At 36.4% G+C, this 14,926-nt stretch overlaps 1 protein-coding gene across 1 annotated transcript in view; it reads right to left on the reverse strand.

The window, feature by feature from the left end:
- Nucleotides 1–14,926, reverse strand: part of ABCB7 (ATP binding cassette subfamily B member 7) — a 164,955-nt gene that overhangs the window by 42,332 nt on the left and 107,697 nt on the right. The window contains exon 5 of the mRNA XM_035028775.1: nucleotides 56–188. Coding sequence (XP_034884666.1) covers nucleotides 56–188 — 133 coding nt within the window. The remainder of the gene's footprint in view (nucleotides 1–55; nucleotides 189–14,926) is intronic.

The following is a 14,926-nucleotide window of genomic DNA, read 5'->3' on the forward strand; positions in this document are numbered from 1 at the left end:
GAAACCCTCTTGAAGAAAGTCAACACCTGTAGACAGATCAAAGAATCACACATACAGCCAATCAGAACTGCTGTTGCCATGGTTGCAACTGTATTTGGTGCATCACTCAGGTTCAGCATGTTTCCCGACATCTGGTTGAGGCTGTCTACAGCATATTTAAACATGAAGGGGACCACAATATTCATGGCCTAAAAATATAAAAGCAGCAATTAACCATCATATACAAATATATTTTCTTAAAAGTACAAATATTTACCTTAAGTTAGTATTTATGGGAATGTTTAGATATTAATCATTTACTAGTAATGAAATGATTTTCCCAGTTTATAAAGATAAAATCTTTGGCATTGGAGAGCTGTCATTTCAGAATTCCTAACTCACACTGACTGCCATGTTAATATTCACTTAAAAGCTACATGCATTAGTCAAATGCTCATGCCTCCATGAAATAATCCCTGATCATCCACTCAAAATGCTCTCGCCATTATCTGAAATTGCTACAGAGCTTATGGCACTTAAGGCAAACTGCCTTATTGTTATTTATAATGTATATATTTTTCTTTCTTACTAGATCATTGATGACTGTATCATATTCCTTTTTTTTGCCCCACACTTGTTGAGTACTACTATGCTTTGTTATTTGTGGGTATTCAATCAAATATGTAAAATTATTTGTTCACCAAAATAAGAGCAAAACTAAAATTATTTAGCAAAAATGTATCTCAAAAGCAGATAAATTACAAGCATCTGTGGCTGATTCACTACTGAGGAAAAAAACACAACACTGGTAGATCTATTTGCCCCACAAAAAGATTATTTTGGCCACAGAAGAGGTGGGGGAATGAGTGAAATAGGTGAAGGGAATTAAGAGGTACAAATAAAATAAATAAGTCATGGAGACAAAAAGTACAGCATAAGAAATATAGTCAGTAACACTGTAATAATGTTGTATGGTGACTACATTTTTGTGGTGAGCACTGAGTAATGTATAGAATTGTTGGATCACTTTGCTGTACACCTGAATATTGACATTGTATGTATGTCAACTATAACTCAATAATAAAAATTTAAGAAGATTCCTTTGCTCCAATACTAAACAAAACCCACTAAATACCAAACTAAGCTTTCAAAAACCAACCTATTTCTCCATGAGAATACACCAAAAAATAAGAAAATTATGGGTATACTGCTTTCATATATTCAAGGCAAATATTCAATCACATTCCACATTTTCTGCAAGGTTATAGTAACAAAAACACCAACTATCATTTAAGAACAGAAAACTGATTAGACTGCCAAAGCTTTAAAGAAATTAAATTCATGTACATTAATAACATGTGAAAGCAATTCTTTTTTTTAAAGACTTTACCTATTTATTTGAAAGAAAGCACGAGCAGTGCGGGTGCGCAGAGGGAGAGGAAGAAGCAGACTCCCTGCTGAGCAGGGAGCCCAAAGCAAGGCTTGATCCCAGGACCCTGCGATCATGACCTGAGCTGAAGGCAGCCGCTCAACCGACTTAGCCACCCAGGCGCCCTGAAAGCAATTCTATAAGGCTTAACAAAAACAATGAAATCCCAGCTCTTGTTAATGTCCCATTATTATATCATTCATCTTTGTTAAACATAAAAAATATTGTCAACAAGCCTAAGTTTAGCTGACAGCTGACAGGAGCTACGTAGATCTTACCAATCAAGATTTCAAAGTAAAGTATACAAGTGTCCTAGCAACCAAGCAGGTTCAACAATATCATTAAAATACAAAGCAGATGTTGGAACACTTTAAAAAATGTAACACTGTGATAACTGATCTCACTGATATGAGGAATTTGAGAAACAAGACAGAGGATCATAGGGGAAGGACGGGAAAAATGAAACAAGATGAAACCAGAGAGGGAGATAAACCGTAAGAGACTCTCAATCTCAGGAAACAAACTGAGGGTTGCTGGAGTGGAGGGGTGTGGGAGGGATGGGGTAGCTGGGTGATGGACATTGGGGAGGGTATGTGCTATGGTTGGCTGGGTGATGGACACTGGGGAGGGTATGTGCTATGGTGAGCGCTGTGAATTGTGTAAGACTAATGAATCACAGACCTGTACCCCTGAAACAAACATTATATGTTAATTAAAAAAAAGAATGTAACACTATGGGATAAATTGCTTAAAATTTTTTCTAACTTCTAAAATATAATCTAATAGAATAGCAGGTTTGAAGTATGATAAATTTCTCAATTTTGACTTCTACAGAATCATGTAACCTCAAGCTCTTGCTTCTGCTTGAAATGGTCTGCCTGCCTGATTTACCTTTCTTCCTCTCCATTTTTAAAACCCACTCTGAATACCATCCCCATCATGATGCCATCTCTGAAACCTGCAGCCCATTTGGCACTTTCCATTTTCCAACTCCTCTTTTTCACAGTTTATACCTCAGTATTTGTCTTTTTTACTATATATTTATCATTTGCTTTCTAGGTACAATGTTCATGGATATACTGGCTTCTCAACCTCAGTTCACAAACCTTTTGTGGCAAAACAAACATTTTGAGAACAACAGTTACCAGAGACACGTATGGTGCTAGGTAATTTCACAAAGGTGAAAGCTGAATGAAATAATAATTCTGTTCAATGGACAACCCTGTAATTGAGGAAACAGGTTCCATGAGGTTTAACGATCTGTCTGGTAAGCAACAGAGCTAGGATTAAAATCCAAGACTGACTTGAAATTCAGAATTTTTCTTAGTATACCACAGCCATATTAGCAGCTCATAAGGCAAGGGACCATATTATTCTACTTCATTTGTACCCTAAAGTAGATGCTCTCAAATGTGCTGCTGAAACCAGCATAGAGTATGGCACAAGTAATTTAAAAAAATTTGAGCAGATTCCAGGGTTTCTGTATAATAAGACCACATCCCCTCACTTGCATTCTAATACAATTTCTTGAGTGGGAAAAAAAGTGACAGTTACAGCTAGCACGCAATTCTTGTAACTTACAGTCTATTATATCTTTGCCACAGCCAGAGTGAGTAGTGACTAAAACTAATATATCACCAAGAAAGTTGTGTTATTTTACCTTCTTGAAAATATGTTTTGGTTTGGTCGAATTTGGGAGCATCCTCGTAAATGTGTAAAGAATGTGAGTATCATCTGTCCTGTATTTTTATTGACAGAAAAAAGGGAGCTAGCACACTGCTAAGAACATGTACTACCTCTAATAATAACTGTTGATTACTTCCAGTTTTCCCAAAAAAAGTAATTTTAGAAAGGAAAGAAATTTAAAAACACCAAAGACATAGAAAGGAGTATATTATGTGTAGGTGTTTGTATTAGTACATGTGTGTTGGCTGCACTGGCCTTGTGGTATTTTGAGCATAGGGGGTGGCACATATTGGTTTTCCCTAATGTTCTGCTTTCACGAGAACTACACTTAAACCACCTCAAGAGAAATGTTAATTTTTAAAAACTTTTTTCTTTTGAAGTAATTGTAGACTCACAGGAAGTTGCAAAAGTAGTACAAAGAGACTCATAACCCTTCACTGTGTCTCCTAATGATAACATCTTATATAGCTGTAGTTGAATATCAAGACCAAAAACATACACTGGCACATTAATATTAAATAAACTACAGAACTCCTTCAGTTTTTACCATATTTAAATGTGTATTCATGTATGTGTGTGGTTTGTATGTGTTGCCTATATGGTTCTATGCTATTTATCCCATCTTCAGATCCATGTAACCATCACCACAATCAAGATACAGAACTATTCCATCACAACAAAAGAAACCTCTTGTGCTACCTCTTTATATTCACTTCCATCCCACCTTGCCTCACACCTAAATCCCTGTCCCCTGGCAATCACTAATCTGTGCTTGATCTCTACAGTTTAGTCATTTTGAGAATATTATATGTATGGAATCATGCAGTTTGTAATCTTTTGAGAATGACCTTTTTCTTCACTCAGCATGATGCCCCTGAGGTTCATCAAGGATGATGCATGTATCAATAGCTTATTTTTAAAGATTTATTTATTCGAGATAGAGAAAAAGCATGCACGTGCATGGCGGGAAGGGATGGGGGAGAGGGAGAGAGAGAGAGTCTTAAGCAGACTCTGCGCTGAATGTGGAGCCCAACATGGGGCTCAATCTCATGACCCTGATACCACGACCTGAACTGAAACCAGGAGTCTGATGCTTAATCAACTGTGCCACCCAGGTGCCCCTCAATAGGTCATTTTTTATAGCTAAGTACTATTCCATGGATGTACCAAGTTTATTCAACCATTCATCTCTAAAGGACATTTTCATTGTTTGTAGTTTTGGACTACAAATAAAAAGATGCTGTGGAAATTTTCATACAGGTGGTCATAAGTTTTCATTTCTCTGGGATAAATGTCCAAGAGTAATTGGTAAATCATATGCTAATTCTATACTGAACTTTTAAGGAAACTGCCATACTCTTTCTGAGTGGCTGTACCATTTTATATTCCCACCACCAGCAAAGTATGAGTGATCCAATTCCTCTGCATCCTCACCAACATTTGATATCATCACTATTTTTTATTTTAAAGCTTTTTTTTTTTAAGTAGGCTACACATTGGAGCCCAATGTGGGGCCTGAACTCATGACCCTGAGACGAGGACCTGAGCTGAGATCGAGAGTCAGCCGCTCAACCGACTGAGCCACCCAGGCACCCCTTTATTTTGAAACTATTTTAATAAGTGTATAGTGATATCTTGTGGTTTTAATTTGTGTTTCCCTAACAGCAATGACGTTGAACATCTTTTCATATTCTGATTTTCCACCCATATATCCTCTTCGGTTAAATATCTGTTCATGTCTTTTGCAAATTTTTAACTGGGCTGGTTTTTTGTTTTTGTTTTTTGATACTGAGTTTAAGAGTTCTCTATATATTTTCTAGATATAGAGGTCTTTGTTGGGTATATGATTTGCAAATATTTTCTCCTAGTGTGTAGCTTGTCTTTCATCCTGCTGAGGAGCCTAAACTTCTACCCCACCTAGCAGCCATGAGGAGTCCCTTTCTTTAGGAGTCAATGGAGGCCAAGGTAAGAACCTGGGCTTTTAACCCCACCTGAAGTAATGAGGCAGCAGCCCATCCCCACTGGAGCACTATCATAGGAGGCCTGCTAAACAAAAGATTTTTTAAAAAGCCAGAGTCTCATACCATAATGCCCAAAATATCCAAGATTTCAATAAAAAAATCACTCATTATACCAAGGACTACTAAGATATCAACTTGAAATAAAAGAATATAATCAACTGACACAAATGTTAGAACTACCTGATGAGGATTTCAGAATAGCCATCACAAAAGTGCTTCGAGGAGCACTTATGAACATGCTTCAAACAACAAAAAGTAGAATGTCTCAGCAAATAAATAGAGGACATAAAGAACCAAATGAAAAATCTGGAACCAAAAAATATATTGACTGAATTAAAAAAAATAACTGAATGGGCTCCATGCAGAATGGAGAGGACAAAGGAAAGACTCAGTCAACTTGAAAACAGAATAAAATTTATTGAGTATGAACAACAGAGAAAAAAACACTAAAAAAAGGGAGAGAGGGTAGAAGACTCTGCAATCTATGGGACTATAAAAAAAGATCTATCACTCCTCTTTAGAGTCTCAGAAGATTAGAAGAGAAAGTCTGAGGCTGGAAAAAGTATTCAAAGACATAATGACTAAAAATTCCCCAAATTTGGCAAAAGACATAAACTTACAGATTCAAGAAGCTGAGCAACCCCCTGATTAGGGAAAACCCAAAGAAATTCACACCAAGACACATTATAATTAAAATTCCAAAAGCTAAAGACAAATTTAAAAATCTTAAAAGCAGCCAGATAGAAACAATACATTATGTATAAGGGGAAAAACAATTTGAAGAAACCAGATTTCCAGGGAGGCCAGCAGGAAGTGGCACATTTTTCAAGTGGTAAAAGAAAAGAACTGTCAACTTAGAATCCTGTAATCAGCAAAATTAGCCTTCAGGAATGAAAGGAATATCAAGACATTTCAGGTTAAGGAAAACAAAAAATTAGTCACTAGCAGACCTCCTCTAAAAAAACTGCTAAAGGAAACTCTTCATACACATGGGAAATGGAAGCAGACAGAAACTGGAACATGAGAAATGAAGGAAAAGCAACAGAAATGGTAAATATCTGTGCAAATATAGTAGCCTATTCTCTTAAGTTCTTTAAAATATGTTTGATGGGCGCCTGGGTGGCTCAGTTGGTTAAGCGACTGCCTTCGGCTCAGGTCATGATCCTGGAGTCCCGAGATCGAGTCCCACATCAGGCTCCCTGCTCAGCAGGGAGTCTGCTTCTCCCTCTGACCCTCCCCCCTCTCATGTGCTCTCTCTCTCCTCTCATCCTCTCTCTCAAATAAATAAATAAAATCTTTAAAAAATAAAATAAAATACGTTTGATGGACAAAAAGTTAAATCATTGTGAAAGTTAAATCATTGACTAATAGGGTTTTCAATGTATACAGATGTAATGCAAAAGTTAACCTGTAAACATAAAGGGGGAAGGTAAAAGGACTTAAAGGGTAGTAAGGTTTTTACATATCACTTGAAATGGTAAAATACTGATTCTAAGTAAGCTATAAAAAGTTCAGTATCAATACTGTAATTCCTAGAGCAACTACAAAAAAATTATATGAATAGATAGACTTAAATGGCACAATAGATAAAATGGGATAGTAAAACATGCTTAAATAACACAAAAGATGGCAGTAAAGGTGAAACAGAGTAACAAGAGAAAGAGGAAACTGGCATAAAACAAATAATAAAATGGTAGGCCAAACTCCAAATTTATCAATAATTATCAACATAATTATCAACAAATTATAATGACCAGCATAAGCAAATAATTACTAATGTATCAATATACTAGTAATGAATGACTGGAAACCAACATTTTTAAAAATTACAATACCCAGGTGCCTGGGTGGCTTAGCCAGTTAAGTGTCTGCCCTTGGCTCAGGTCATGATCCCAGGGTCCTGGGATGGGAGTTCCACATCAGGCTCCCTGCTCAGTGGGGAGTCTGCTTTTCCCTCTCTCTCTGCCCCTCCCCCTGGCTCGTGCTCTCTCATGCTCTCTCTCTAATAAATAAATAAAATCTTTAAAAAAATTACAATACCCACCCACCGCAAAGAAATCCTTAAGTATAAACTTAACCCAGGATTTCTCAACCTTCAGCACTATAGACATTCTGGGTTAGATAATTCTTTCTTATGGAAAGAGATATTCTGTGCACTTTAGGGTGTTTAGTAGTGTCCCTGACGTCTACCTACTATATGCTAGTGGCACCCTTATCGCCAACTGTGACCATCAAAAATATCTCCAGATAGTGCCAAATGTCCCCTGAAGGGCAAAATCACCCCTGGCTGGAAACCAATGGTCTAATCAAACATGTTCAGTGTCTGTATGCTGAAAGCTACAAGGACATACGAAATAAATGAAACAAGATCTAAGTAAATGGGAGAGATATTTTATGTTCACTGACTGGGAACACTCAATATAGTAGGGATGTCAATTCTCCCAGTTGGTCTAGAGATTTAATAAAAATCCATTTAAAAACCCTACATGGCTTCGGGCGCCTGGGTGGCTCAGTTGGTTAAGCGACTGCCTTCGGCTCAGGTCATGATCCTGGAGTCCCGGGATCAAGTCCTGCATCGGGCTCCCTGCTCGGCAGGGAGTCTGCTTCTCCCTCTGACCCTTCTCCCTCTCATGCTCTCTGTCTCTCATTCTGTCTGTCTCAAAAAAAAAAAAAAAAAAAAAATCTTTAAAAACCCTACATGGCTTCTTTGTAGCTATACACAAGATTATTCTAAAATTATATGGACAGACAAAAAAACTAGAATAGCCAAAACAATTTTAAAAAGAAAAACACTGGAAGAATCACACTATCTTTACGTCTTACTATAAAGCTACAACAATAAAGTCAATGTGGTGTTGATGAATGGAGAGACACATACATATAGATCAACAGACAATAACAAAGTCCAGAAAAGGATAGACACACACATACACACACTATGGTAGAGAGAATAATGGTGCCGTAAAATCTCCATGTACTAATGTACTAATCTCCAGAACCTGTGAAGATGATACCTTACATAGCAAAACAAACTTTGCATGTGATTAAACTAAAGAATATGAGCTGGGAAGAGTATTGTGAATTTCCTGGGTGGGCCAAGTGTAATCAAAAGGGTCCTTATAATAAGAGGGAGACGGGGGGCAGGGGATCCAAAGTCAAGAGAAAAGATATGACTATAGAAGCCAAGAGTCAGAGTTAGAGAGATTGCAGATGCTGCTGGCTTTAAGATAGAAGGAGGGGCCACAAGTCAAGGAATGCCAATGGAAAAGGCATGGGAATGGATTCTCCCCCAAGAGGCTCTGGAGGGAACACAGCCCTGACAAATGCTTTTATTCTCACCCAGGAACCTAATTTTGGACTTCTGACCTTTACAAAATAATACATATGTGTTGTTTTAAGCTATCAAGTATTAAAAGTTTTTACAGCAGCAATAGGATACAAAGGAAATTCAATTGGGAGAGTATAGCCTTTATGTTACAAACAACTACACAAAACAATGAACTTTCAACTAAACTGGATACAATAATTAACTCAAAATGGAGCATAAATATAAATGTAAAAGGTGAAAATATAACTTTTAGAAGAAAACTCAGGAGAAAATTGTAATGAACTTGAGTTAGGCAAAAAGTTCTTAGATATAACAACTAAAACATAATCCATAAAGAAAAAAAATGATAAACTGGAGCCTATCAAAATTAAAAACTCTTGTTCTATATAAAACACTATTGGAATTTTTTTAAAAGCTACAGATGGGAGAAAATATTTGCAAATTATATATCTGAGAAAGGTCTCATATCCAGAATGTATAAATACAGCACTTTTCTGTATCCTGACTGTGGCAGTAATTACACTAATATTATCCATGTACTAAAAGTCATAAAAGAGTACACTTTACTGCATGCATATAAAAAGTAAAATTTTAAAAAGCCAATGTCTCAGACCACACCAGACCTGGCTCCCCAGAGGCTGGAGAGGTCTAAAAATAAGGCTAGGGGCGCCTGGGTGGCTCTGTTGTGAAGTGTCTCCCTTCAGCTCAGGTCATGATCCCAGGGTCCTGGAATCGAGCCCCACATGGGGCTCCCTGCTCCGTGGGAAGCCTGCTTCTCCCTCTCCCACTTCCCCTGCTTGTGTTCTCTCTCTTGCTGTCTCTCTCTGTGTCAAATAAATAAATAAAATCTTTTAAAAAAAATAAGGCTAGATTAATGTATTTCAATCAAAATTGACACAGTATGGGGTTTAATCCCCCTGTTGTTTTCTAAAAATTGAGAAACGGTTTTTTACTGGATTATAATCATGTGACAGAAGTTGTTTCACCTATAACTGCAATGTGCCCATTAATTTACCATTAAGTACAAGAGAAATAAAAGGACTTATTATCACAATTATTTTTCTTTCCTAGATCAAAAGTTTAAATCACATATATAAATAATCTTCTAAATTCTTGAATTTTCAGAGACTGGTATATCATCAGGAAATTGAATTTGTTTAATTTTAACTTGGAAATGCACAGGTTGGGACATTAATTAAATAATGGAATTAAGGAAAAAGTACAATCACCATAAAGGACAGCCAAAAGTATGCTGTATCTATAGGATGCCAAATTTACTGGTCCATATGATCAGTTTGTTGAGGGTCTCAAATTCTAGATTTTACAGTGACTTTTCCCTTCTTGGTCATGAAAGTATTGTCTATATCTGACGAACCCAATTCTTCCAGACCTTTTTAATACCTAAATTCCTCAATAATTAATCTCTTTCACAGCAGCCTCTGATAATTAAGGACTCTGTAACTAGTGCTGCCAAGAAGGGCCCAATATATGTGAATAGGTAAAAGACCGCTCCAGTTTCAAGAGGATCAGAAGGAGAAAAAGAACATAAAGAACAAGAGCACTAAACGGAGATATGATTTGCAAGGCAAAACAAGGAGAAAATAAAAGTATACAACATACTCAGACAATTTGTAAATACCATCCCTTCCAGAAAACAGAGATAGAGGGAAAATTTCTGAACTCATTCTAGGAGGCCAGCACTACCCTAATACCAAAACCAGGCAGACATTACAAAAAAGGAAAACTCTGGACCACTATCTCTCATGATCACAGATAAAAAATTCTCACAAAATATCAGCAAACCAAATCCAATAATGTATAAAAATAATTATAAAACATGACCAAGGGGAATTCATTCCAGGTATGCATAGCTCGTTCAACACTGGAAAATCAATTAATGTAATCCATCACATCAACAGGCTAAAGAAAAAATATCATGATATCAATAGAGGCAAAAAAGGCACTAGACAAAATCCAACACCTATTCATGATAAAAATTCTCAGCAAACTAGGAATAGAATAGAAAGAAACTTCTTCAACTTGATTAAGGACACCTACAAAAAACCCTATAGCTAACAATATACTTAATGATGAGAAACTAACTAGATGCTTTATCCCTAAATTTGGGAACAAAGCAAAGATGCCCTCTCTTATCGCTCTTGTTCAAGATGGTACTGGAAGTCGTAGCTAATGCAATAAGAAAAGGAAATAGAAGGCACACATAATAGGAAGAAGAAATAAAACCATTTTTGCAGATGATACAATTATCTATGTAGAAAATCCAAAAGAACTGACAACAACAACAACAACAACAGCAACAACAAAAAACCCTCCTGAAACTAATAAGCAACTCTAGCAAGGTTGCAGGATACAAAGTTAATATACAAAAGTCAATTGCTTCCCTATATATCTCCAGTGAACAATACATGATTTGAAATAAAAAAAAAATACCAGTTAAATTAGTACCCAAAATGATATAATTAGGTATAAATCTAACAAAGCATGTTCAAGATCTGTATGAGGAAAACTACAGTACTCTGATGAAAGAAATAAAAAAGGAACTAAATGAATAGATTCCATGTTCATGGATGGAATGACTCAATATTGTTAAGATGTCAGCTGTTCCTAAACTTGCTCTATATAATCAATGCAGTCCAAATCAAAATCCCAGCAAGTAGTTATGGAAGATGGTCCCAAGTTCTTGAAATCTGGTGATGCTGCCATTGTTGATATGGTTCCTGGCAAGCCTATGTGCGTTGAGAGCTTCTCTGACTCTCCTCCTCTGGGCCATTTTGCTGTTCATGACATGAGACAGATGGTTGCTGTGGGTGTCATCAAAGCAGTGGACAAGAAGGCAGCTAGAGCTGGCAAGGTCACCAAATCTGCCCAGAAAGCTCAGAAGGCTAAATGAATATTATCCCCAATACCTGCCACCCCAGTCTTAATCAGTGGTGGAAGAACGGTCTCAGAACTGTTTGTGTCAAATGGCCATTTAAGTTTATAAAAGTAAAAGACTGGTTAATGATAACAATGCATCATAAAACCTTCAGAAGGAAAGGAAAATGTTTTGTGGACCGTGTGTGTGTGTGTGTGTGTGTGTGTGTGTGTGTGTGGCAGTTTTAAATAGTTTTTAAAATCAGTACTTTTTAATGGAAACAACTTGACCAAAAATCTGTCACAGAATTTTAAGACCCATTAAAGCAAAAGTTTAATGAGAAAAAAAAAGAATAATGTATTTTTAAATAATTGGTTCATCAGTTACAACAACTGTACCATATTAATGCAAGATGTTAGTAGTAGAAGAAATTGAGCGGGATTTAGGGTGGGGGGATATAGAGGAATTCTCTGTCCTTACTGCTCAATTTTTTGGTAGGCCTAAAACTTCTCTAAAATATAAAGTCTTTTAATTAAAAAAAATACTCCAGGATATAAATCATACTTCTCAACTAAAGGCTTTAGGTAGCAATGTTTCATTTTAAAAAGTGTTTTTAAGAAAATTTTTTAAGAATCAAAGTTAAGCAAAAAGTGCATGAATCTTTTGAAGTTGCTAATGTCAAGACAGTAACTAGAAAACTCTAGCTCTTCCATGAAGCCTTCCCTTAAATGACTAATTGCTGAAACTCCCATATATCTTCATTTGTGACTCCCTTTGGATATTTATATATAATCATTATTTGTGTATTTTTCTCCTTCAGTACACTGCAACTCCAGGAGGGAAGGCAAGGCCCACATTTTATTCATTTTTGCATTCCCAGCTGCCTAGAACCATATCTTGTACCTAACAGTCACTCAACAAATGTTGCTCAATACATATTTCTATGATCTGAATGTCCCCCTGGCAAATTCACATGTTGAATCCTAACCCCTCAGAGGATGATATCGGAAATGGGGCCTTTAAGAGGTGATCAGGCCCTTATGGAATTAGTGCCCTTACAAAAAAGCCCCCAAAGACCCTTCTTAAGCTTTTACACCATGTAGGTTACAACAAAAAGACAGCCATCTATGAACCATCTAGTTTATGGTGTTTTTTATAGCAGTGTAAATGGACTAAGACAAATATATTATTCCTTACTACTAATAATACATATATTATTCCTTAAAATAGATGCATTCTTGAAAAAAGGGATATTATTTATATTTTTGGAAAATACCCTCTCCCTTGAAATTATAATTTTAAATAAAGCTTATTTTCATTTGCAGGTTTTTAATTGAGGTGTCTTTTTGTACTTGATACTTTAATGTTCTGTGCTTGCAAGTTCTCTGTCAACTAAGTGGTTCCAAAGATGGTGCTGGTTAGAGAATATGAGTAAACTTTCTTTTTTTTTAAAGATTTTATTTATTTATTTGACAGAGAGAGACACAGCGAGAGAGGGAACACAAGCAGGGGGAGTGGGAGAGGGAGAGGCAGGCTTCCCGCCGAGCAGGGAGCCCGATGCGGGACTCGATCCCAGGACCCTGGGATCATGACCTGAGCCAAAGGCAGACGCTTAAAGACTGAGCCACCCAGGCGCCCGGAGTAAACTTTTTTATAACATTAAAATAAACACTTATTTTATGAAAACAGATGATTTTAGTAAATATGTTTTATATTTTCCTTAAATCCTGACACAGCTGTATGTGATATACTAACAGAAAGGTTAAATTAAAAAAAAAAAAATCCTTAGACCTCAAAATCCCCAGATTAATAATAATGTGATACTCCTAGGATATATGTGTGGATGGTAAGAAAAGGCACTGCATATGATTTGTAGGGATTTAAGGAATGAAGGCAAATAGTGTTCTATCTCTGTCTGTCTCTATCTCTGTCTCTCTCTTGGCAGCAGAACCCCTAAAATATATCTCATATAGGACTCCAACATATTAAAAATAGAATTGCTGCAACTCAGAAGAAATACCAACCCATCCTTCTTGGCCTTCTCTGGGCTGCAAGGCATCTTTACATAATACAGTTTATCTTAAAAAATCTCTGCTGGAGACAATGATAGCCTTAAGACCTTCAGAATGAAAAGAGCATTAATAGACAAGTAAGCAGATGGTATGCTGTGGCCCCATATGTTAAGCATGGAATTCTCCTCCCTTTTTCTTCTTCTCACTTGATATTTCTCTTTTTCTGTCCTCCTTCTCCCTCAGGGATGATTCTGGCCTTGCTATGAAACCACCACATGCTCCTCAGATGCTGGGTGGCATTCGTTAATAGTAATAGCTGAGAAGATTCCTGAACCTGCCCTAAGAGTCCCACAAGTACATGGAGGAGGTCAGGAAGACCAGAGTATAAAGGGGAATAGATTGGTCCAAAGTGCTTATATGCCAAAGCATGTAATCAGGTTGAAAAAAAAAAATAGGAAGCCAACGAATGAAAGGAATAACAATCCACCTTTGCATACCAAGTATAAATCATACCTGCAATACTACCAAAATTAAACAATGACCAGGTTTTAAAGATTGGGAGAATAATAATCACTTTTAAACTGAGGACAGTAGAGAAGCTAGAAAAATGATGTTAGGAATGGTTATATGCGACTACTATATATTTCTAAAGTTATTCTATGGTCTAGTTCCTGTCTAGTGAAAAGTAAACTGTTTTTCTATATGTTCTGAAAGTAGAAGCAGGCAATCATTATAATATCAGGTAATTTATTTCTTTTCCTAACTCAAAAGGAATCAAACATACTTTCTGAGGACTGATTTTTCTATATTAATTTCTGCTTACTTATTAGTTTATATGAGGTTAGTACAGCACTATCCATTCTATCAGTGCTCAGTATTTACTGAGAGAAAAATCAAATATTAGCCTTCAAAAATATTTCAGTCCTTAAGAAAGTTACCTTGACCTATTCTTTATACCCTGACATTGACCTGTCACCAAGCAACAGAAATCTGTATTTTGAACTGAAATTCACTCCAAAAATAAAATCTAATATAAATGTCATTATTTAACACTCCTCCCTTCAACTAACCTAATTAGTCATGTTCTAACCTGTTCTCTTCAATTCAAGAGGAAGTCCAGAAAACAATCTGCCTTTAACTTGTCAGCCAAGTACTTTCAGTCAGCTAATAAAGCATAAAGGCCAATTTGCTAATCCTGCCTTGCACAAGAGCTCAGAATAATCTTTATCCTTAAGTAATTTGTAGGTAAAAGACAATTCTGCCACCAGTACTGTGCTAAAAATATGAGTTCAAAGAATTTCAACATTAGCTACCAAAATTAGATTTATAATATTATCCTCTCTGTTCAGCTTAAATAAACAATAAAGTATGGATTCTTGGTCTGTTGTTTAGTATCCTGATTTAGTCTTCTCCCAGGCAAGGGGTCTGGTTCATTGGGAGAGTACTCAACAGAACCAATACAATAGATGAGAGAGGAGAAAAGACAATGAACAGTTGGACTGAATTATTCTAGTTTTACTCTCCAATCACTCCTTTCCTGTTTCCATTACTGTTTATTACCCTATAGGAGCACATTTATCACAGGTTCTGTCTGTA

Source organism: Mirounga leonina, unplaced genomic scaffold (genome assembly GCF_011800145.1).
Source record: "Mirounga leonina isolate KUSES-001 unplaced genomic scaffold, KU_Mleo_1.0 Mir_204, whole genome shotgun sequence".
Classification (NCBI taxonomy): domain Eukaryota; kingdom Metazoa; phylum Chordata; class Mammalia; order Carnivora; family Phocidae; genus Mirounga; species Mirounga leonina.